We start from the raw sequence: 24428 nt of genomic DNA, 5'->3' as shown, positions 1-24428 counted from the left end.
GGGTACACAGTAGTGATATAAAATTATATAAAGTGATGTGAAGGCAACCAGCACCTTGATGGGTAAAATGGAACAGTACATTAAGGCAAGGTCCCAGTAGAGTATGCAGGAAATAAAACTTGGTGATGATTGTTCAGATATAGCAGCTAGAGGCTGTATCTGTAGATCACTGCCTCGAGAGAATTTATAAAGGGAAACAAGGATATGTAAAGATAGAGGATAAAATAAATATTGACCATTTGAAAGTTTACATCAATAAAAGTACAGTGCACAATCAACTTGATTCAACACAACATTATACCACTACATAGGTGATGACAGCTTATGTTAATACAGGTATACAAAATTACACTAAAACTTGTATGGACTATTACCATATATACTGTAAATATTATGACAAACCTTCCATGTTCTGATCATCATCTGGTTACAGATTTCTGGTTTCCATTGCTATCATTTGAATAGTTCAGATTATGTAAAACCAGTTTAGCATCACCACCAGCTAAAACCTCTCTTACTGCTTGGTCTACCAAGCGTTTACATTTGTCTACTAATTTTCGTAGTTTAGGTGTAAATGGGTCAAAATTCAAAGGTCTCCTTCTCCTTTTATATATTCCATCTTGGTGTCTTAGCATGCAATCAAAATTACTATCGGAAACTTCTAGATCAAGGAACTCCAGGATCCTTCTCATCTCCTCTGGTAAGTTATCCAGGAGATCTTCGTAAAAAACTAGATGTAGTGGACGATCAAATTTTAGCCAATCTAGAGTTGTGTTCATCCATGCCAAAGCTTTGTTTGTCACAAATTTCTCCCAATCTGAAAAAAAACAAATACAAATTTTATGAATGAATTATATATATAAAAAAATGTTTTATACAAAAATGCAGATAATACAGAAATATACTTTCGTGTCACTTTCGTTTCTAAGAATTTTTAAAACCAACTTCTTTGATTGTCATACCACTAACACAATCCTGTGCAGTGGCATATTTTATTCAATTTTCAATTTCAATTGTTTATTCCTTGATAGAGGAAGCGGGATCCTAGTGCTGTCATATTTTATTTATTTTTTAATATTTGCTGTTCCATGGTATTTGCTTTCTTGATGTACTGCACAGTCAGTCAGAAAAATTAGTGCCACTGTGTTTATTTTCTTTTTAAATTGATATGTGTCTTTATCTGAGGCAAAAGCAGTTGATAACCCTGGTTAGGTATGTATCCTACTGAACACATTACCCATACTTCCAAATGTCTCGAAGCATTTGACGAGTCAATCATAATCAAAGAACAGAAATGAAAAGGACCTCAAGAACACATGATAATGTATGTGCACTGAAATTAACTGAATAAAAGTATCAGTGGCCATCAACTTGGAATTCACAAAACATAAAAGAAATGGATCAAGAAATTTAAGTCGACCAATAACCTGAATGGCCTGTTACATTAATCATACCATATGGGTGTGTTTTGCAGAGAATAATCCTCAATAGACATAAATGTGGTTAGTAGGTAGTAGGCAGCTATCAAACAGGGAGATACTACTGCCTGCAAAGATATAGGAAGCATTATGTGTTGTCTAATGGTAGACCCTGCTGCCATATAGCATCACAAATATTGTGACCAAGTCCCAGGTTGCTCATCTGACTTTCTGCATCATTTGCACACAATTGCAGGGTCTCAATTGTTTTTCTTACTATGACAACACAACATACATATATCGTGACCCAAGGTTCGAACGTACTTGGGTCATGGCTCATGGCCCAAACGTCCTTGGATCATGGCCCAAATGTCCTGGGGTTGTGGCCCATGGCCCAAACATTCTACAATCTGCCACAATATATAATTGAGAAGTAGTATAAGGTGCAACAATTACAACATTAAAAATGTGTGGAAAATGTATGATATGGACACGAAGTAGTACCTTAAGCTGTGTATTATTATATTACTCTTATATTACTATACATAATTAATAGAGTAATATAAGAGTAATATAATAATACACAGAAAATTACATATATTCTAACACCTAATAATGTTTGCTTAAAATACCGAGTATCACTTGTATTTGTCTTATCATAATTGCCTTATGGAAATGATAGGACATTATTCTACTATGTAAATTGTCTGCAATGATTCACGTAACAAACCCAGAGTAGGAGCTGGGTAGTGGAGGCAGGGAGGGAGGGGGAGTTGGGAGTCTAGGGTTCCACTGTAGTGGATTCCTCCCCTACAAATGCCGTTTGTCGCTGACTAGCCGACCCTCGAATTCCCCAGTGTATGCCTCGTGGTCTAGGTCAGCAACCAGCGCCGCCTTACATGACTGAGGTCAACTATTAAGCCATGCCTACCTCCGCTATATAAGACCTGACCTTGTGGTGACCTATCTCTTTCTACCTACAGCCACCAGCAAGCAACACCTCCTCCTCCTCCGCTCCTGCCTGGCGGCTCCCGCTCCAGCCGGCGACCCACAAGCTGGTCCTCCTCTGAGCACCCTCACTAACCAGCTCTCTCTACTCAATGCTGCCTTCCCAGCACCAAGCTGCATTGTACATCCAATACAATTTGTATACAGAGAGCACATTGTGAGTTTCCTTTCTCCATCCCATCCTGAGTGTGAACCAATATCTCAAAACCCCACAAATGGTGACCCCCGGAGTTTCGCACTCACACAGGATGGAGGAGAAACCGATCACTCTCCCAGTCTTCAAGCAACATGGAAGACTGGCTTATCCACACAGAGGCAGCTCTCATCGGCTCTACAGCTACTGTCTCTACACCGCAGGTTAGACACCCTAGAGCAGCTCTGCTGCTCTAAGCAGACAGCCGCTCCTCTTCCTGCCCCAAGCACCACGTTCTACCGACCCCAACGCACCCGTCCTGCCTCAGACGCCGCCCCTGGCTCAGCAGTACCCCCCTGCTACTGTCCTGGACCCTCCTGCTGTCGTGGCCCCTACTCCTGACGCGGCCCCTGCTCCTGACGCGGCCCCACACACCCCTCTTTTCTCCCTCGGGTACTCCCTGCTACTGTCCTGCACCCTGCTGCTGTCGTGGACCCTGCTGCTGTCATGAACCCTCTTCCTGATGCAGGCCCTGCTCCTGACCCAGACCCACACACCCCAGCAGGCGCATCTGAGGACTCTGTACCTGCCGCGAGAGAAGCACAATATTCATCGCCTCCACAACCCTCTTTCTCCCTCTCTTCTCCCACAGATCTTGTGTATCTAGACAAAGTTGTCTCCCCTAGCAGCCGGCTCATCCACGCCCTCGCCGTTATGTCTCACATGTGGCATACAACCCAGCTGACAACAAGTCTCCTGCACCGACCGTTCTGCCTCACATGTGGGATGCAACCCTGCAGACAACAAGTCTTCTACACCGCCTTGAGGGAAGGGGGAGTATTGTAGTGGATTCCTCCCCTACAAACGCCATTTGTCGCCTACTAGCCGACCCTCGAATTCCCCAGTGTATGCCTCGTGGTCTAGGTCAGCAACCAGCGCTGCCCTCCATGAGGTCAACTATTAAGCCACGCCTACATCCGCTATATAAGACCTCACCTTGTGGTGAGCTATCTCTTTCTACCTACAGCCACCAGCATTATTTCTCAGTCTTCCTCGTTCTACTGTCACCTCAGGTTCCATGCGGTCGGAGTACCTTGCCGCCCGGCCGCCATTATCCCTTTGAGCGTCACAACAGGTGGTGACCACTCCCCGCTATGCCAATCCACTGTGAACCTGTGGATTTCCAGCGCACCACTCCAAATGAATAGTCACAAATAAGGAGACTGTGAGAAACTCTGCGGTCGTCACTTGGAGCGACCTATAATACCAGGCGTAGAAATAGTGCTGGTATGTCTCTAGGTGAAGCCCTCGTCTTTACCCACCGAGGGCGGTGTGCGAACGAGGTGCCTGTTGTGTATACCTAAAAGTCACAAGGAGTCCCATACTTGCAGGTATGGAGTGTAACAGGTGTGTTGAGATGGTGCTACTATGAGTGATAACCGACGGTGCTAGATTCCATACAGGTGGAGCAGTGTTAAGGGATAGTGTAAGAAGGAATGACCGAGGTAAGGTGGTCACAGATTGTTAGGCAATAAGTAGGTGGATGACACGCCATCAATGTAAGAGTCTGGGGCCCATCTGTGTAACCACATTTCCGTTGTTCTTCTGAGGAAGGCCAATTCATGTATATGTTTTTTACCAGTATGTTTTATAAGGAATAAATCAAGTAAGACATGTTATGGTTTCACCCTTCTTTACCCTTATCGATCTGGTCAATGGAAAACCTAACCCAATGCCTAGTCCACTCTGCACGCTACCTAACGAGCTACATGCTGTCCAGAGGGGGTCTGGTGGCAGCGACCCTTAGAAATTAAGATTAGAGTTAAGTTATCCCCTTAGACTTAGTGACCCCAGAATCTGGCAGTATACTAGGCCTTAACACAATAAGTGTTCTAGGCCTTAACACAAAGTGTTCTAGGTCTTAACTCATCACGTGTTCTAGGTCTTACTACAACAATGCTCAAGGACGTCAAACTTTCGTGTAACAATTATTATTTTTCATCTGTTCGTCATTTGCCATCTGTGTCTTTTATTATTTTCCATTTTTTATAATTTTCTCAAAAATTTTCTTACCTCTGTATTCTACAGGATTTCCAAGACAATTCACACTCGGTGTATACATTCCTATTTCCCTGTAAACGCAAGTAATGACGGCCTAACAGATATCTATAACATGATACTGTACAGTAAAATTTAAACTGCATTAATGGTTCTTCTGAACTTACAATTGTTTAGGTTACCATTAACAAATATGTTTGAGGTGGTTTATATATTTACCATCCAGTCTATGGGACCTGTCAGTGTGATACCTGTATACTGTATTGTAACTCCCCCCACCCCCCCAAAAAAAAACTATCTTTACAATTAATGTGCGAAACAAAATGACACCACGAACGAAGGTTTTTGATAAAGGCACATGTGGCATACTGTTATTCACCAATCATAATGCAACAAACTAATTTTATATTTTGAATGAAGTAACTAAATGAGGCCTACCATATAGGTAAGAAATGTCTCACATTCACGCCCTACCAACTCCAGCGAGACAGTTCGAAATTTATTGGCCCCCTCCTGAAAAATATTTTTTTTAACCAATTGTACACGTGCTGTATAAAATAAAATTAAGAATTCTTTCTGGAGAATTATATTTGATAATTTTAATTCCAGCTAAATCAAAAGCCTTCCAGATGTTTTTCTTTTGCAAATTCATGAAACTGATTGCAAAAACTATACCAACTTTTCACAATTACTGTATTTTTTTAAACTAATTAAACTCAAATTTTCACATATACTAGATATTAGTACACTATTAGTATCACAGTGATGCGGATAATTCCAATTGTGTATAACAAGTACAGTACACTTACAGCGTCCTCCATCCCGTGTGTATTTGTCAGGCTGGGCATGACCAATATGGCCACCACTTTGCCGATTAAACTCTGCCTGGATAGCTAAGTAAGGGTCACGCATCACTAATATGGCTCGACCGAATGTTTTCCGCATCTGCAAAGGTAAATTTCAGATAAATTTTTATTTAGTTCAAGATTCATCCCAAAATGTTTAAAGGACATGTTGTTGAACAAGACAGTATACAGGACAAGAGAATGGAGGGGTTACAGTGTTGGATAAAGTCCGCAATAAACATAGGATAAGATGCCGTGAGTGATGATGCACTGTTTTAATCATATAATCATTCGTAGGCCTCAACCTGCAGTAATTCTAGTTGTACCCAAAGACATAAGATGGGTGATTATACAAGTGCATAAGCTGCTGTACTTTATATTTCTAGTACTGTACAAACACATGGATACACACACTTCGAACTTTATCCATAAACATTTAAAATATAGGACATGTTGATATACTGTTTTAATTAATGAATATTGAAGCAAATAAAAGTACAGCGCAGTACCACACACCTCAGGCCCCCACTCGTGTGTCTTGACCACCACAACTGAGCCGTTGGAGACAGACTCAGCAGGGAAACCATTCTTCATAAGGGCGTAGTCCTTGTATACACTCCCTGAATAGTAACCCGTTGCCTGTTTGGAAATAATAATTCCTCAAAAGAAGCATAAGGATTCAAAGTACAGCATAAGAGTGTTAATTCATTACGTGCACCAAGGAAAAATTACATGTATTTCTGAATACAGGTTGACAACCCTTTATCCGAAATCCTTGGGGCCAGAGGCATTTCGGTTTTCGGAATTTTTCGGTTTTCAGAATTTTTTTTTTTTTTTTTAATGTGTATTAGCCCACCCGGGCATAGATCACTGACCCACACTGGGGCCTGGGGATCGAAAATATAATAAAAATTATAATAATAATAATAATTCATAGGTCTAGGTCATGTTTCTCGCTTTTGATCTTTTTATCATTCTTGTATTTCTTTACTGTATTATTATTATTTTATTATTACAGTATTATTATTATTAATTTTATTATTATATTTTATTATTATTATTATTATTATTATTATTATTATTATTATTATTATTGTAATCATTATTATTTTATTTTGGGGTATTTTTATTAAAAAATTTATTTACTATGAATAATTATTATTATTATAATTATTATTACTATTTCATTTTCGCCCCCCAGGCCCCGATGTGGGTCAGTGATCTGTGCCTGGGTGGGCTAATAATCCCTGTAAAAAACAAAAAACCAAAAAACAATGACCCACAAAAAACTTTCGGTTTTTAGAGCTTTTCGGTTTTTGGAATTTCGGATAAAGGGTTGTCAACCTGTATAATAAACTTGACGATATTTACTCTAATCTCCATGTCTACTTCATGGTTAATGGCATGAGACATCTGCACTGAAAATTCTGAAACATCCCATGAAGGACTTATTAAAATGTGTTTATGATGTCTTCACTAACAATAAATTTTTGACTAGTATGTTATGGGAGAGGTTAAGTGAGAAATGACCTCAGAGATAAGCAACTGGCTGTTCCTACTACCTGTAAGATACATGTCACTGGCTGTTCCTACTACCTGTAAGACGTGTCCCTGGCTGTTCCTACTACCTGTAAGACGTGTCCCTGGCTGTTCCTACTACCTGCAAGACACACCCATAGCTGTTCCTACTACCTGTAAGACACACCCATAGCTGTTCCTACTACCAGTAAGACACTTGCCCCTGGTTCTTCCCACCAACTCCATATCCCTGGCTGTTCATGTGAGCAGTCATATCCCCTTAATAGTTACACCTGAAGGACTCACCTGCTGTAAAAGGTATCTGACCCAGGTGTTGCCGGAACCAGGGAAAGAAACGAGAGCCGTGGAGGTCCCGGGGGGTTTCATCCATCGTAGTGGCTGACACCAGGGAAGCCGGGCACCTCGCCCCCCTCGTTGTGTTGTCCATGCCCACGTGCCCCGAGGCTGTTGGATCAAATGTCACGTTAATATATGATCTTCCAGAAAAAAAGGCTAAAGAAACACAAGATTGGAAATTTACCTGTCTTTTAAAAATAATATTGGGTCTGGTATTTACCTGGGGTTGTCTGTGGCCAGGTATATACCCATGTTGCAGGTCTGTCTTCATAATTAACTGGTGCCTGTCATATCTCATGTGTGGTCATCTTGAGGTGAGCGTATCACTACAGCTTACAGTGTAGCTGAGGTGAGATAAGCGGGTTCTTCTCCTCTTTACGTCTCTATTCAGGGTCCCCAACGAGGATAATACATTTCTCGAAGATAAAGTAGTAATGGAAAGACAAACATAAAAAATAAGACACAAAAACAAAACGTAAATAACCTCCACATATTATGATTCCTGAACCATTGTGTGATTTACCAAGGACACGTGTAGCGGCGCCAGTGTCCATGTGTGAAGTAGCTTCCTGGTGTATGAAACACAAGTTTCCTCTTATACGTTTTATTTTTAAAGATTTATCACTCATATTGGTATTTTTCTTAAAAGAAGCATCTATCCATTGTTACAAGACTACTATGGATTCAATCATAAGTTTGCCATTGTGCAGGATGCTGCCTTTCATGCCACCATGGAGTTGCCTGACAATGGCGATGATTTTTGGTGGGCAGCCAAAACGGCTGTGGGTTTAACAGAGGGCTTCCATGTTGACCGAGTCGAAGGCCTTGGTTAGGTCGATGAAAGCCATGTACAGGTCACGACACTGTTCTCTGCACTTTTCCTGTATCAGGTGGGCAGCAAAGATGATGTCAGTGGTGCCACGTGATGGTCTAAAGCCACCGAGATTCTGGGAGGAAGTTTTTCGCCACGGGAAGAAATATGTTTAAGAGGACTCGGGCGATAATGCTGCCAGCTACGGACAGCAGCGAGATCCTGTGGTAGTTGCCAAAGTTTGACCGGTCTCCCTTCTTATAAATATTCACGATGGAGGCGTCATTAAGAGCTTGGGGAATTTCTTCCCTTTCACATATACTGTATTCTCCAGGAGAGAGTGGAGACAGCTGGCAAGCAGAGGTCCTCTTGCTTCATACTACTCGGCTGGGATTCCACCAGGCCCTGAGGCTTTGTTATTTTTCATTTGTTTGATGGCAGTACAGTAGCTACCTCATCCAGGGATGGAGGATAGCTGAGGTGGGTCAGCTGTGGATGCTGAGGGACCTGCTGGGTAGTCAGGACATCCACATTAGTGTTTCGGTTGAGCAGTGAATGGTAGTGCTCCTTCCAACGCTGAAGGAGGCCTTCATCGTATTTAATTAGGAAGTTACCGTCGGATGAGCGGGGGGGCCTGCTCCAAGAGTGATTGGCCCATAAAATGTTTTCGTGGAATTTAAAAATTTGCGCATCTTGTGTTGATCTGCAATTTTTTGTGCTTCACATGCTTTATTTTTAAACCAGTCGTTCTTTAGATTGCCCGCTGGCCCGTCACCTTCTTTTTGCGGAAGGTATCAGCTTTGGTCCAAGACTGAGGGTTGTTCTGCCAGTCAGTTAAAGCAGCACGTTTATCATTGATGAGTACGTTGATTGCCGGGTCATTTTCATCAAACCAGTCCTGGTGTATTCTTTTGATCTGGCCGAGGGTCTCTCTGCAGGTCTTGTCATGAGTGTTGAGAGAATATCCCATTCGGCACTGGGATTTGGGTTGTTTGTTGTTGGGTTGTTTATTGGTCCATGTTCGAACTGCTCTCTGAGAGCATGTGCTACAGCTGGATCCTCCAGACGCATTGTGTTAAAACCTCTTCTGGAGGCTTGCTACCGCCGCCGTTTTGGAGCGACGTGAAGTGAGAGCTTGGCTCTGACGAACCGATGATCGGTGATCGCAGTGGTCTGAAATATGCCTGTGGAGGAAGTCTCAAAAAAAAAAAAAACTATCTCAGGTTATGACTTCTGGAACACGATTGAGATTTCATTATACTTTTCTGGCCCGAAAACCCATGTAAAACTTATTGTTTTATGTCGGTACTTTTTGGAACTATAGATCTTCATTTTGAAATTGATAATGATGAAAATGATGAGTCAACTTTACGTATTTTTGGAGGCCTCTGCGAAGGGTTATAGAGCTGTTATCATACCATGGAGCAGGAACAGAGTGTAGATTGATTATGGCCAAAGCTAAGCTGGCTTTATTGAAGAAGCAAACCTTGCCTAAGCTGGAATAAACAGCGATAGAGATAGGAACCCGGTTGATTAACTATTTGATGGGGACTGTCAAGTCTTTTGACAAGGTCCTCATATCGACCTATAGTGATTTTTTTTACTTTGGATTGCGAAAAATTATATTGCAATACCCTATATTAGGAACCAAGTGGCCAAAATTGTCGAGTAGGGTTAATTTTCCAATTTTATCATACACCATCTAAAAATCCAGCTGAAGTATTGTCTTGGTGCTTTACAGTCTCAAAATTAATGAAGGATCGATTATGGCTTTAAGGTCCAGATTGGTTGGCCGATTCAAGCAGTGGCCTGTTCAGAACCTCTACCAGAAGAATATACTAGTCAAGAGTGTTCTTTTGGACCATGTTTTAATTCCTGGTCGGTCGATAATAGGCAAGAATATACTTTTTTCACCGGAAATCTTTATTTTTTAAGAATAAAATACTTTTAAACCAGGAGAGGTCGATATCTCTTAAACCCACCCTAAGTGGTCCTTGATTAAATTTATAATGTATAGATACGACTTTACACCCAGACCAGGACGGAACACTAAGAATAGTAAAGGTCCTGGCAAGGGGACAATTTAGCCTGTGGACTGTAGATAAATTGATCCCTCAAGAATTATATGAAATTTCCAAGGATCCCGAAGAGAACTCGGAAAATGGCAGAAGGGTCTCGTCCTGTGAGATCACCGGCTCTGAGGTCTTAGGGAGCCTCCGGAACAATTTACCTACAGGAGGGGACATGAAGCAGTCCTACACGACTTCGCCGGCCCCAATATGTGGAAATTATCTCGTACACTTCCGAGGAGAACTCTTGAGTTGTAAATATGTCTCTTGGCAGATTGCCAGCTGGAGCGTTATAGCCTCCTCGTATGTGTGGATGGTGGGATTCTGTAATAATTCATTGTCGAATGCGTTTGTTGTCAGGGTATGTCATGGTTATATCCGTGTAATTTATATATATTCTGTTATTCTCTTGTTACTGTATATGTATAATAGTGTTGGATTATTACCGATATCAATTAGTCCGATCAGCAAATGTGGACATCGGATTAGTACTGGTGGATTAGTTTATATAAAAAATAAACTATGATTATATTATAATTGTATTATACATATTTATTTCATGAAATCACGTTAACTTTATTAATAAGAACAATAAACTGATAAATTAGAAAAGCCACTATGTGTCAATGATGATTGGTTCCCACGATTTTAGCCGGGAACACAGGAATATCCCTGTCGAAGGCACAGTTAACTACACCACAGTGAATTTTTTTTATTTCTGTTAAAATTCAACTTCATCAAAGCAGCTTCAACTCAACATTGGCAGAGCCCCAATAAGGACTCATAACCCCTTCCTGTGGAAATATAGATACTGTAAGTATCTGGCAGTTCTGTTGTGAGAAGGGTTGATTACGCAGGAGTGTCTTTTTTCAGGTAAAAGACCAAAATCGTAGACATCTGGATATACAGAGAAATGTATCATGTGATGTGGAAGAAGCGTCACTAGAGAAGAAACTTGCAAGAACCAACTGAAAAACATGTGGTAAACAAAGCCAGGTCGCTAGCCCCCTGCACCTCTGGGTCGCGTGAGGCCAGTCAGCCCTACGGGAATATAGTGCATAAATAAGTGCTCTGACGTCACTAACACCAGAGACCCAGGCGGTAGGGGTAATGTAGCAGGGAATTCAAGGCTGTCTTTATATATTCCCACTGTTAGTTATGGCAGTGTTTTTCTCAGGTTCACAATTCTTTTCACTAAGGATCAACGCTCGAGTGTCTTCTGCCCAATAATGAAATTCCAGCTCGACACATTCTTCTACCACTGCCTCCATTCTCTTCACTGTTGTTGCTGACGTCACACAATACCCATGAAAAGGCACGGGTAAAACACACAATAGCTGAATACTATGAAATTAATACAATTGAACTACAGACTCGTCTTATATAATTCATCTGGTGGTTTTCAGTTTTCTTCGTAACATTAAACCAAAACAACATTAACCCCCCTTAACTGCGGGAACGCCAGTTTTAAAATTGTATTTGGCTAACGCCAGACGATTTCATTCATCTCAAAGGGGAGGCCGTACACAAGGGGTTACTAGACTACCCCCCCCCCTACCCACTAATAACACGTTTTTGCCTTAATCAGCTTTGGGTCAATTTATATTCAGTTTGCCATCCACACCCGTCTGGACTCAATTGTTTGTTGTTGACGCCTGGTGACACCCGCCCCCCACCCCCGTCCTTACTCGCACTCATAATCACTGTTGTTACTGGACAGTCATGATGTATTAGCCCCTGTCTTATAGGCAGAAGCATTTATATAAATGGGTTAATTACATTAGACTTGTATAAATATCACCCCTTGTAACTTTCCACTAGCTATGAGGTAACTTGTTCAGAGCACGTGATAAGGTGTGCCCACGGGAAGTCAGGTCACTTAGTGCTAAGTTAAGCATTAAGTGACCGGCTCTCTGGCCACCTATTGCGGGCAGTAGTTTGATATCACTCACTAGAGGAAGACGTTATTGAGAGCCATCGTGGATGGTTCCGTCTTCCCTCGAAGGAGGACTCTTGATATATTTCCGTTCTCCCTCGACGGGTTCCGACTCATTCTCACTCAACTATCTCATCATCGACAGGACGTACTTAGCAGAGCTATATAACATAGCCTCCGTCCTCATTTAACACTCATAGCTACAGTGATTAAGTTACGGTGATATACACTTGGAACTGTATATAATATATTTTCCTAATAAATGAAGAAAATACAGTTGGGGTATAAGAGCCTGCGCTGCCTCCATTTTATAAGGACCTGTGTGTCAGTAACAATTCTTTTTACTCTCATACTTATTACCATTGGTAGCGTGACGAGAGGAGGCTCGTGGGTATATGTAATGATAGTATCAAGTAATAGGGAAGAAATAACGGTAAATTCTGTAGGTAAATAATAGACACAATATACAAATACAAAATTTATTTAAACATTAATATGGAGGTAGGAGAAAGAATATATGTACTGTACCAACAGACGAAATCTGGTACTATGCCCTCAGGCTCAACATACTCACACCACTGCTGGGTGGACATACTCAATAACACATAACTCTTATAGTCACTTAGCACCATAAAGACCAGGGGCAACTGCCACTACAACACTCAGTCGTCAGGAGTGATACTCAAGCAACCGCCATGGGGTCCTGCCACCATGGGGTACTTTCCGACGAACTCTGAAGATCCCAGTGGATTAACCCCACCACACAAAAAGCCCTACTGAGTTAGACACTCATCCACCAATGATGGGGGCTGGTAGTGGTGTGTGGCTGGGTGATCCGGGGTCACCTCGCAGGCCGAGCATTTGGGCCAGACGAGCCAGCTATGGGGGCCATAGGTAGTCTGAAGTGTCTGACGGTCGGGTCTCACGAAGGTAACTGATCCTACTGGACCTCGGACATCTCCCCAGACATAGTGGATACAACATCCACCCTACAGACACGGCCTAGGCTGCGTTAGGGACCTGTATGGGTGAAGGGGCGAGCACTTACTGACAGTGACAACGACATCACATTTCAGGGGACGTTAAAGACGTAAATATTACTTCACTCAGAGCATATCAACTACGTTGCTGTAACACTTGCACAATCAACTATTAATTGGGTCAAATCACTTAAAGAAGGGCGAATTACAACACAGAGTGGAATGACCTAACTGTATGGGTGAAGGGGCGAGCACTTACTAACCGTTGAAATGCCCGCAGCACCCTCACTCAGAATAGGTCAGGGAGTCCACCTACTTCTATTTCGATGAATTAATTTACTGTACACTCTGACGTTGAAACTGAGACTATGAACTCAGTTTCATTCCCTACTATTATCCTCACTAACAATGCTCTGACTGAGCTATCAAAAGCAAAATTAAATTGATTACAAAGGGTTGGATGGCAACAGGTCCCAACATACAGGGTCTTGCTACGAAATTCGCGGATTATATTCAAAGTTCCCTTTAGACAAAGACGGCCTATCGATGACGTCATCAAGGAAACAGAGAAAACGGGGGACGTTTCCACTGGGGGACTCGGAAGGTTTTGTGGACGTTTGAGCGTAATATGAATCTTTAAGGTTTTCGGGTTAGCCGTCATCACGATCATGACAGGGGTTTCGCTACTAAAAACCCTATAAACTTTTGCATGTCCCAGCCTATTAACCCCTCAAGAATCAACGGTTAAAGGGCCGGTTCAATATCTGCTGTTCTCCCTGTTGCTGTGGTATACTCGATTCTCAAAACAGTATTTGTGTTGCACAGGGTGGAGGAGAGGAAGCACTGGGCGGAGGTGAGGGGAGGTGGAGGAGAGGAAGCACTGGGCGGAGGTGAGGGGAGGTGGAGGAGAGGAAGCACTGGGAGGAGGTGAGGGAAGGTGGAGGAGAGGAAACACTGGGCAGAGGTGAAGGGAGATGGAGGAGATGAAAATTGGGCCGAGGTGAAAAATAAGTAAAGCTAGAGCTACATCAGGGCCCAGAGTGACGTAGGAAAAACAATTGAGACCCTGCAATTGTGTGTAAATGTGGCAGAAAGATTAGCAACCTGGGACTTGGTCACAATTTGTGATGCCATAAGACAGCAGGGCTTACCATTAGACAACACAGTATGCTTCCAATATCTTCCCAGACGGTAATACCTCCCTGTTTGATAGCTGCCGACTACCTACGTCTAGTGGAGGTATATAGTAATAACTAATAAGTCCGCTAATAGCAGTTTAGTTAGAATAATCTCGATGCATCCTGGGGACGATTCAACTGTTAACTATGAACAGTTCCCCTGTTAACTATGAACAGTTCCCGTTACCTATGAACAGTTCCCCTGCTAACTATGAACAGTTCCCCTGTTAACTATGAACAGTTCCCCTGCTAACTATGAACAGTTCCCCTGCTAACTATGAACAGTTCCCCTGCTAACTATGAACAGTTCCCCTGCTAACTATGAACAGTTCCCCTATTAACTATGAACAGTTCCCCTGTTAACTATGAACAGTCCCCTGTTAACTATGAACAGTTCCCCTGTTAACTATGAACAGTTCCCCTGTTAACTATGAACAGTTCCCCTGCTAACTATGAACAGTTCCCCTTACTATGAACAGTTCCCCTGCTAACTATGAACAGTTCCCCTGCTAACTATGAACAGTTCCCCTGCTAACTATGAACAGTTCCCCTGCTAACTATGAACAGTTCCCCTGCTAACTATGAACAGTTCCCCTGCTAACTATGAACAGTTCCCCTTTAACTAGAACATTCCCCTGTTAACTATGAACAGTCCCCTGTTAACTATGAACAGTTCCCCTGTTAACTATGAACAGTTCCCCTGTTAACTATGAACAGTTCCCCTGTTGAACAATTTAACTAAACAAAAATTCACGCGTGCTACGCAAACAGATTCTCTTTATAGATTAAAACAAGTTTTGCACCCAACTAGAGGCGTGGGCAGGTAGTGTTGGTGGGCAGAGTTAACGGGGGGGGGGGGTAATTTTTTCAAAGTAAGGCTTGGGGGAGCACGGATTGTCCAACACCCACACATTGGTGGGGGAGAGTGAAGGTTTCCCCTACCCCGACCCACCCTCCCTCCCACCGGTCGCCGCCAGACCACCGTCAGCGCCTCCCTCGGTGTTTAAAGGGAGATCCTCTTTAAGTCTCGCACCCATCTGGCGTAAGCTTGGTACGACTCTCAACCAGAATACGTCTTTTTAATTTATCTTTTCATAATTCGTGTACGTTCGCAAAAAGAATCTGATTTTGTGAATTCAGAAATAAGAAGACACGTTAAGTTACGAAGGCAGTAGAAAATAAAAGATAATGGTGCAAAGTTCTCAAAATAATAATATACACAAATTCTGTATTACTCATGATCTATCTTCTTCATCATAGGGCATCATCTTATATGCGAGGAAGGCAAGGTCACGTTATCTTCACTCTTCTCGGATGAAGTCAGTAGTTCAAAGGTGAGTCTGTACTGAGTTTAAGATTGTATGCGTACACGCGTTAAATGTATTCTTAAGGGTCATTGTTTTCTAGTCACATTATCGATTCATAATTGACGTAACACCTGTGAACACTGATCCATAAACACACTAATACACATATAAACCCAGAACGCAGCCTCGTGCGGGTCAACTCAGAACCTCTGAAATGATTCTTTGAGCAAGGTTACTGTTGACACGTGGCTAAACACAATGTTTGTGCACTTTGGGAAACCAGCACAATATATGGCAGTTCTATATCTGACTACCGCAAATAATTCTGGATATGAAAGCACTGTCAATGCCCCCCGTTGGCAGGTGGCGCCACCTAGGGGTGGGCACCGCCTTTTTCACACCATCCTTCAACAATATGCTTATAACTTTGCTTCTATCAATTATTCTTGCATTGTTTGTTCTTTTACAGATATGACCTGCTGGAAACATGGCGCTCCTCTCGGAGCAGCCAGGTCAACTGTTAAGTTGGCCCATACCAACTCCCTCCCCTGAACCCTCCTCCCCACCGGAATATCAACAAGTTCTCGCCAGAAGTTACAATTTCATTTAGGAAAGGAACGGAACCAGTGTTAAACAGAGGTGAACAGTGGTGAACAGTGCTTAAGTCAGTGAGAACAACTCAACAGTAACAGTCGTACCCTAAGTTAACCTTCACACAGTGAGGTCCCAGGCACCCAGTGATAACGGCCCTGTGAGACCCAACAACAACCAGTTACAAGTTAATCCGTCTACGATAGGAAGGCCCCAGACCAAACCCTTCCTCACTCATATAAACACCATCTGTGAGGGAATTAATACACCACATGCATTTATAAACACCATATGTGAGGAATTACTACACCACGTCAAGTCCCTCATCACACCATCTGTGAGGGAATTATTACACCACGTGAGGCCCTCATAATATTCATCTGTAGGGAGCACACCATGAGGCCCTCTTATAACACCATCTGTGAGGTAATTACTACACCACGTGAGGTCCCTCATAACACCATCTGCGAGGGAATTACTACACCACGCCAGGTCCCTCATAACACCATCTGAGGGAACTACTACACAAACGTGAGTTCCTCCTAACACCATCTGGGAGGGAGTTACTACACTACGAGTTTGCTGTTCAACACCTACATTAATCTGTAGGTTCACTGTATGTTCCTTTACCTTTCTCTAATGAAGGCTTTTGTTAAACCACCAATGTATGTAATAAGTCATTTATGTCCAATGTATATTTTCAGCCTTCGGGCTGCAGAATTTTTTTTCAATAAACCGTAAATTATTATTATTATTATTATTACAATAACACAATTCCGTTCACTTCTGGGAATTCTTCATACATCAACATTATGACTGCCTGCAGCCTTTCTTCCACCCACAGTTTATGAGTTCTGAAGACCAAACCTGGCCCCACACATAGCCTCCCTGGTATGTTGTACGGTTGACGTGTTCTTGAAGGGCACCTTCTCTAGGGGGAATGTTCCCCAGCTCACGACCTTTGTGAGCAAACTACTTCCTCCTGGCCTTATTGACCTTCACTTGCTCACTGGTCTTGTCATACATGAAAACAACAAATCTCTCCAATATTACTTTATATTCAAGTGGGATGTTCTTCAAGCACTTGTTCACCTCATTAAGGGCCTCTGTTACTCGTGCATACAGTTGTCAGATATTCCAGGCAGTCGACTTCCTTCTTCCTGGATATGGTGATGTGGTATCACACCCTGCAAATGCGTAGAACACAGCCATTAGAGACTTCAGCACCAAGTGTTGATGCCATTTCATGTATGGGAAAGAAGCTGAAATCTTTCCCTGTACCATATGATATTTACAGGTTCATCCAGGTCTATCTTGTTTATATTACCTATGCATAATGTAACATCAGAAGCCACGGTTCTGACCAGAATTTTACGATATCCTGTCAGCAGAATCCTTAACATGAAGGATAATGCAGGTGTTGTTTGCCTCTTCGTGAGAACAAGGTGCAACATTACTCATTGTTTCTCTTTGGAACAGACAATACATTCTGGCATGGGTGACAGATTTCCTTGCCAGGATATGTGCCTTTAAGAACCTCAGCTGTGAGAAAGTCAAATAATTCAAGTTTATTGTGATTTTCTCAAAGTCAATAATTCAGTTTGATGGAATCTTAGTGTCACCTGTGACACGTCTACGGGTGCCTGCACCACGTCTGCCTCTGGTTGAACTCAAGCTGTCATCTTTCTAAGTATCCCTTACAAGGGACAGTCGATTAGCATTACGGAGGTAGTAACTGATGTGAGGGAGGAATTTCATACATGCGAAATCACTAAAGGTTGTAGCTTCCCCAGGCTTAATCGTGGCCACTGCAGGCCCATCCAGGATGATAGTATTAATGTCTGGAGCTTCATATACTTTTGCTACCACTTTCTCCAAGCAAGCCACTAGGTCTCCTCCTACAGATGGGGGCCGTAACTTGCCATACTCAGACTGGGTGGGTATGGCTGATTTTCGTGCTTGAAGTGCTCTAAATCACCATCCCGAGACTGTGAAGCAATATGGAGTTTTGCAAATAGACCCCTGTCACCTTTAAGGTCAGCCACTCTTAAATTTTTCCCTGAAGACTTATTTTGGGTGAGGCTGCTGTGATTGGCCTGTTACAAGACATGTCACTCTTTTGCAAATGTATCATACTGCTCTTGACCAAGTGTCTGGATATTCAGTAGTGGAAACTTCCTTTGGGGCATGTCATAAGTATGGATAGCTAACTCGTCTTCATAAATGGATTCTTAGGTCCTCCAATGTAGCAACAAGAGACCATGTTTGCTTGGCAAATATTGTCTGAACCCCTAGTGCCTGCTCATGATGATGCATATGATTCCTGTATGTTGAACCTTTTCTAAAGTTCTTTTCAAACAGCTCAAGAATTCTGCTGATCTCTGGTCCAGCAACCATCCAGCGACGGAAGGCCACAGGGTTTTCAGCGAGTCCCACTGCTCCACCAGATCCCTTCGCCAGACCACTATTTTGTTCGTGGGCCTGGTCAATAAGGATGGTTGAGAAGCAGTGCTTACTTTTCTAAGCAACAAAGTTACCAGTACAAAACTCTGCACACAGATCTGGATAGCACTGTTGAAGACTGGCCAAATCTCTGATGTGTACGGACAGCCAACGTGCATAGTTTGTATGGTCTAATGAGAAGAATCATGCTCCAATTATAGTTATAAGATAAACACACCAAAACAGTATACAATGTTAACGACATGAAAACTTATTTAAAATATCAGAAGCATATTCATGAAACACAGCATCCAGATATTTTATATTCAAAAGTGTAGCAATAAAAAACAATTTCGTCAGTTTTATATTCTTTGTCTGAAAAATACAGTTGGTCATGTTCTTGAGTTCATATCTTAAAACAGAATGCAACTATACTGAGTAGAAACAATGTTATAGCCATTTTAACGAAGGATGGAGTGAACATACCGACGCCCACCAGTAGGTGGTGCCACCTGCCACCAGAGGGCATTGTCAAGGTGTTTCCATATCCATATTTCTTTGTGAAGGTCATGTATATAACTGTACCAAGTTCCAATTTCCCCGCCCCCCCAAGGTCAACAAACATGGCCATTTTGAGAGCAAAGCCACAGGACTAGTACGACAATGGCCACCAACACACTGGAGGCTGACCACTAGAACAATGGAGAAATGTTTCTAGTGGTTTCAACTTGGCTGGTGAGCGTTAAGTTTGGAGAGGCCAATACGGGAGGGGGAGGGGCAGGGTCGTGTATGTGGTGGGTGGGTGGGCTATGTCCAGGCTTCATACCCTGTGGTGCATTACTTTTCCAAACGTTGGGGGAGATCTGAGTTTGCGGTGCCCTATACAGTATGTGGGCAAGGTGAGGGCATGTGGGGCAAGGTGAGGGCATGTGGGGCAAGGTGAGGGCATGTGGGGCAAGGTGGGGAGCAAGGCTGGGGAAGGGACTGATGGGGGCAAGGGGCTGGGGAAGGGACCGGATGGGGGGCAAGGCCGGGGGGGGAAGGAATCGATGGGGGCAGGCTGGGGGGGCGAACGATGGGCAGGACTGCAAAGTAAGGGACTGGGCATGGGTGTGACAGGGCAAGGGACAGGGTGGGGGCAAGGGATTGGGTGGGGGCAAGGGACTGGGTGGGTACTGGTATACAGAAACGGAAGTTGAAGAAATGTTAAATTTTAAGCCATTCTAGTTTTCTCTGGATATTTATTTACATAACCTTTTAACACACACACACACACAGGTATAGCAGTACTCACCTGGAAGTTGTCAGGTGGAGGCTGGTAGGTGCGCATGAGGGCGGGGTCTGTGAGGGAGACGATGGTGACGAAGCCTAAGAAGAAGGTGTAGGTGAGCGCCACCCACCCGCCCGCGCATACCGCCCACCGCCACCACCGCCGCATCCTCCACTACCACCGCCCAGGTCTCCACATCTGTCAGGAGGGAGTGATACACCATATTATCATACAGGTACAGTACTTTGGGTATATAATTACGGTTTAAACAATGTACATTAAAGTTGCGCTGGGTCACAGTATTCACGATGGGTGCTGGAATACTGGCCCTAAAGGGAGTGGGTTTTACGCCACAATGGCTAATGCTGGTCCTCTAAACACTGAACATCAAAGCAGAGTGGATGCATTTACGCCACTATGTCCGTAACTGCTTACTGGACTGCATGTTAAAGTGATGATGGCGCTGTCAGGGGCGTGACCAGGAAAGGAGTGTTTACATCAGTGCGTCGTCGTCCACGGGTTTAACAAACACTTGGTGTGTAATTGTGGCCCTATTGATGAAATTTTGCAACAATTTAAATTTTGCGGAATGATGCACTACTAAATGCAAGAGATGTACAGGATGTAGTACAGTACAGTGTTTGGCTCAAGTGTTGGTGAATTAACTCAATTTATTAGTTTAAAAATTTTATTATCGTATTTTATATAAAATTAAAAGTGTTAAACACATCTTTCATTTGGTGAGGAATCTTCAATAAAACCAGTCATATATTCCTGTTCATCATGCCACTGTTATTTTCTGTAATAACCTTAACTTTATTCAGTAAAGGTGTTTGACAACTGGAGCCTGTGTATGGTTGTTTCACATTCACTTGATGTCCTTATGGGTGTGTGTATGTGTGTGTGTGTGTGTGTGTGTGTAAACAGCGACTCGTACTGTAAAATAATACCATTAACGGATATAACGTCATTCGATACATTAATCCCGTACAACAAATATAATGACCACAATAAAATTTCACAATACACACAGTACAGAGCATACGGGAATTAATAACGAGATTTTTTTAGAAGAGAGAACTAATTAATGTGCACGTATTAATAGCGCTAATAATTATGGGGGAAGCAAATGGTGCAGTGTTAGTAGGTGGCTTACCAATTGGCGGTAAGCTAAAATGGGCAGTGTTAGCAGGTGGGGACGTTGGTGAAAGAAGGAGCAGCGCGAAGGAAGCAGTGTTAGTTGTGGGGCACACAAAGCAGCGGTTAGTTGGTGGGGCGGTTGTGAAGCAGTGTTATTGGCAGCGTTAAAGCAGGGTTAGTTGGTTGGGCGCAGTGTTAGTTGCGGAAGGCGGTTGTAAAGGTGTTAGGTTGGTGGGCCAAATTGTGGCAGTGTTAGGTTATGGGGTACAAAATTGGGGCAGGCGGTTGCGGGGCAATCAAGTGTTAGTTGGTGGGTACAAATTGAAGTAGTGTTAGCAAGGGGGGCACAAACAGGCTGACTGTCGCGGTCAATCTGCCAACAACACCCCAAAAGAGGGTGGCAATGTATGACAACTGCCTCATAAAAGCTACGATAATGTTGACAATTTTCCTTGTGTATGACCCTGATTGAGCGTTTATGGCGTGGCGTACGGTAATGCGGCTCCTATTGTAAGAAAAGGCGTTCACTGCTGATGCCTTATGGACCAGTCGCCGCTACTAATGTTCAGCTGATTTACTGAGGTATTTACCGCGCCTGCCAGAAACACAGGATCTCACTCTTACGTAACAATGAACCTCGAGGAAAACTTCCTTTATGATGTAATGAAAAAATACAGTAGAATAAACACCACCACAAACAACAGTCAAATTACCATGTCCTGAAGCTTTAAGTATTAATTAAGAGAACAGTAAAATTAAGAGTATCACTTATCTCTTATCTGTGTATTAGGATAATGAATAAAAATAACCCGTAAAAACCCACCGGTCTGTTAACGTTTATACCAGCTAGCTCTCTCTACAGAGCCAACAAAGGCTTATATTAGTTTACACCGACTCATGTAATTACGGTAGTTAGTGGTCTCGTTATCCAGTAATTCTTTATATAAATACCAGCATTTACACTACGCGGCATTTTAAAGTGGTTCTGTGTACTTAATGCAACATGGTAAAAGTGTATTGCCATGTTGGGATTAATGTTGTCTGCCACCCACCAACACTGTTCCCAAGGTCACCGTATCATAGATTTGTTCTCTAACTGGTAACGTTGGAAAGCATTAACTCCTTGTGCACAAGGTCCCCTCTGAGCTGGATAAAATCGTCTGGCGTTAGCCAAATAAAATATTAAAAGTGCGTCCACATAGTAGTGAGTTGGTGGAGACAGTCTACTAATCGCCTTACTAAAGCTACAGCAAAGACGGCGGCAAAAATAGTCAAAATTACGCAGATTCTTTAGTATACAGAAACCGTTCATCCTAAATAACAAAAATAATGAAGTAAATAAATGAGTACGTAAACAAGATGCTTGATGACGTCACACCACAATTAGGTTACGACGTAAAGATGACGCTAAACAAATAAAAATTAACGCTCGAGCGACTTCTGTAGGGAGAGTTATGTTAACTTGGTTCGAGCGTGAGGTTTACAAAGAACGGCCCTAAGTAACAATAATCTGGGAAAAACGTAGACAATTAAGCTTACACCCTAAAACATAAGGTCATCTGGTTGCGTGATGGCGGAATACCAACACAAACTCCAAAGAAAATTCGCAAAAGGACCAATAACTTTCGCTGATGCTTAACGAACTATCAGAAATCGAGTAACTCAAGCAGTTAGAAATGCCAGGCGCAGCTATTATACAAATAAGCTCCAGTCAGCATCAGGAAACAATAAGAAAGCCTGGAATATCATCAATTCTATTCAGAACAGGAACACTCAACCTACTACAGCCCCCCTACTCAGCTTTTATAATAAATGATTCAGTTGTAACGGAACCCTCCTTCATTACCAGCCACTTCAGTGACTATTTTATCAATGTTGGCAAAAGTCTTGCAGAGAGCATCCCTATCACCATGAGGAATTTAGAGCCTACCTGCAAAACAGACAGCAAAATGAGCTGTTCTTATCCCCTGTCACAGCAAATGAATTACTGGCCATCATAAGAATGTAAAATACAGCAGCAGGCGACCACAATATACAAACGAGCATCATTAAGAAAGTAACCCACTTATTACTACCTGTTCTCTTACACATTCGTAACTCCTCCTTCACTAGAGGTGTCTTTCCGGATAAACTGAAAATTGCTTAAGTTCACCCAGCATATAAAAAATAAAGGGATAAAGGGCTTTTAAAGATTTACTGCCCCCTATCACTATCAGTCCTCCCAGCGTTAAGTAAGATACTGGAGAAGCTAGCATGTAGTAGACTTAATTCCTTCTGCAGTGTCAATAACATCCATACAGACTCTCAGTTTGGATTTAGAGCAAGAAGGTCGACTGAGAGTGCTCTGCTATCCTTTACTAATGACATGTTAAACTCCTTTGATGACAGTCAGTTCACAGTGGGAATATTCCAAGGCCTTTGATACTGTCGACCATACCGTCCTCCTTTCAAAGCTTGAACATTACGGCGTTAGGGGCATATCCCACAATTGGTTGACCTCGTATCGATCTAACAGGGAGCAGTATGTCTGGTAATCATTAATCTGCCTCCTAACCAATTTCGTATGGCGTCCCTCAAGGTTCCATTCTCGGTCCTGTACTGTTCTTGTTGTACATAATGATGCAATGCAGTCCACTCCAGCACACTCATAAAATACAACTTATTTGCAGACGATAGTAATCTCTACACCAGCAACTCAGACCTCTATTCCTTGATGAGAACTATGAACACTATATTGACTAATGTCAGGACCTGGGTAATACGTAATAAACTGACCTTAAACCTCGAACAAATTATCGACACAATCTTTCACAGAAGAAAACTTAACCCCAGATTTGGACCCCCTGTACCATGGTAATACAGTCCTCGAACGCAAACAAAATACTAAATTTCTTGGGGTTATTGTTGATGAGAAACTTAGCTGGAAAAACCACATACAAGCCATTCACAGTGAAGTCAATAGACAGTGCGGTATCTTGTATCACACTCGTCAGTCACTCACTCTCGCAGCACTGAAATAAATCTATTATGATCTTGTTTACCAACACTTGAAACATTGTCACACACTATGGCAGGCCTCTGGCTCTTCAAAAACACAACCCCTGATTACTGCACAGGAGAGTTGTGCGGACAATGACATAGCTGTGCTCTATTTGTTTACAAATCTGTCAATTACTTGCTTGACAATAATTATTTCCAGTTCCGGAATAATCAGAGATACAACTTAAGACACCCAGAGCTGCTAAGTCCACCCCCTATGCGCTCCTCTCAGTCCCAGACCTCCATAACATATTGTGATGTGAAGGTGTGGAACAACTTACCCCCACCCACCAGAGCAAAGACTACGCTCCCTTCCTTTAAATCATCT

General features: G+C 42.6%; 1 protein-coding gene across 1 annotated transcript in view; it reads right to left on the bottom strand.

Moving 5' to 3' along the window:
- Positions 1-234: 234 nt before the first annotated feature.
- The window catches only part of LOC121858228 (WSCD family member AAEL009094-like), a 196125-nt gene continuing 171931 nt past the window's right edge, over positions 235-24428 (bottom strand). The window contains exons 4-8 of the mRNA XM_042354515.1: positions 19946-20119; positions 7287-7445; positions 5979-6101; positions 5427-5562; positions 235-817 (exon numbers count right to left, since the gene is read on the bottom strand). Of these exons, the coding sequence (XP_042210449.1) occupies positions 420-817; positions 5427-5562; positions 5979-6101; positions 7287-7445; positions 19946-20089 (960 nt within the window). The 5' untranslated portion in view covers positions 20090-20119 and the 3' untranslated portion in view covers positions 235-419. The remainder of the gene's footprint in view (positions 818-5426; positions 5563-5978; positions 6102-7286; positions 7446-19945; positions 20120-24428) is intronic.

Source organism: Homarus americanus, unplaced genomic scaffold (assembly GCF_018991925.1).
Source record: "Homarus americanus isolate GMGI-L3 unplaced genomic scaffold, GMGI_Hamer_2.0 scaffold57980, whole genome shotgun sequence".
NCBI lineage: Eukaryota > Metazoa > Arthropoda > Malacostraca > Decapoda > Nephropidae > Homarus > Homarus americanus.
The sequence above is the reverse complement of the archived record's forward strand: the minus strand, read 5'-3'. Positions and strand labels throughout refer to the sequence as shown.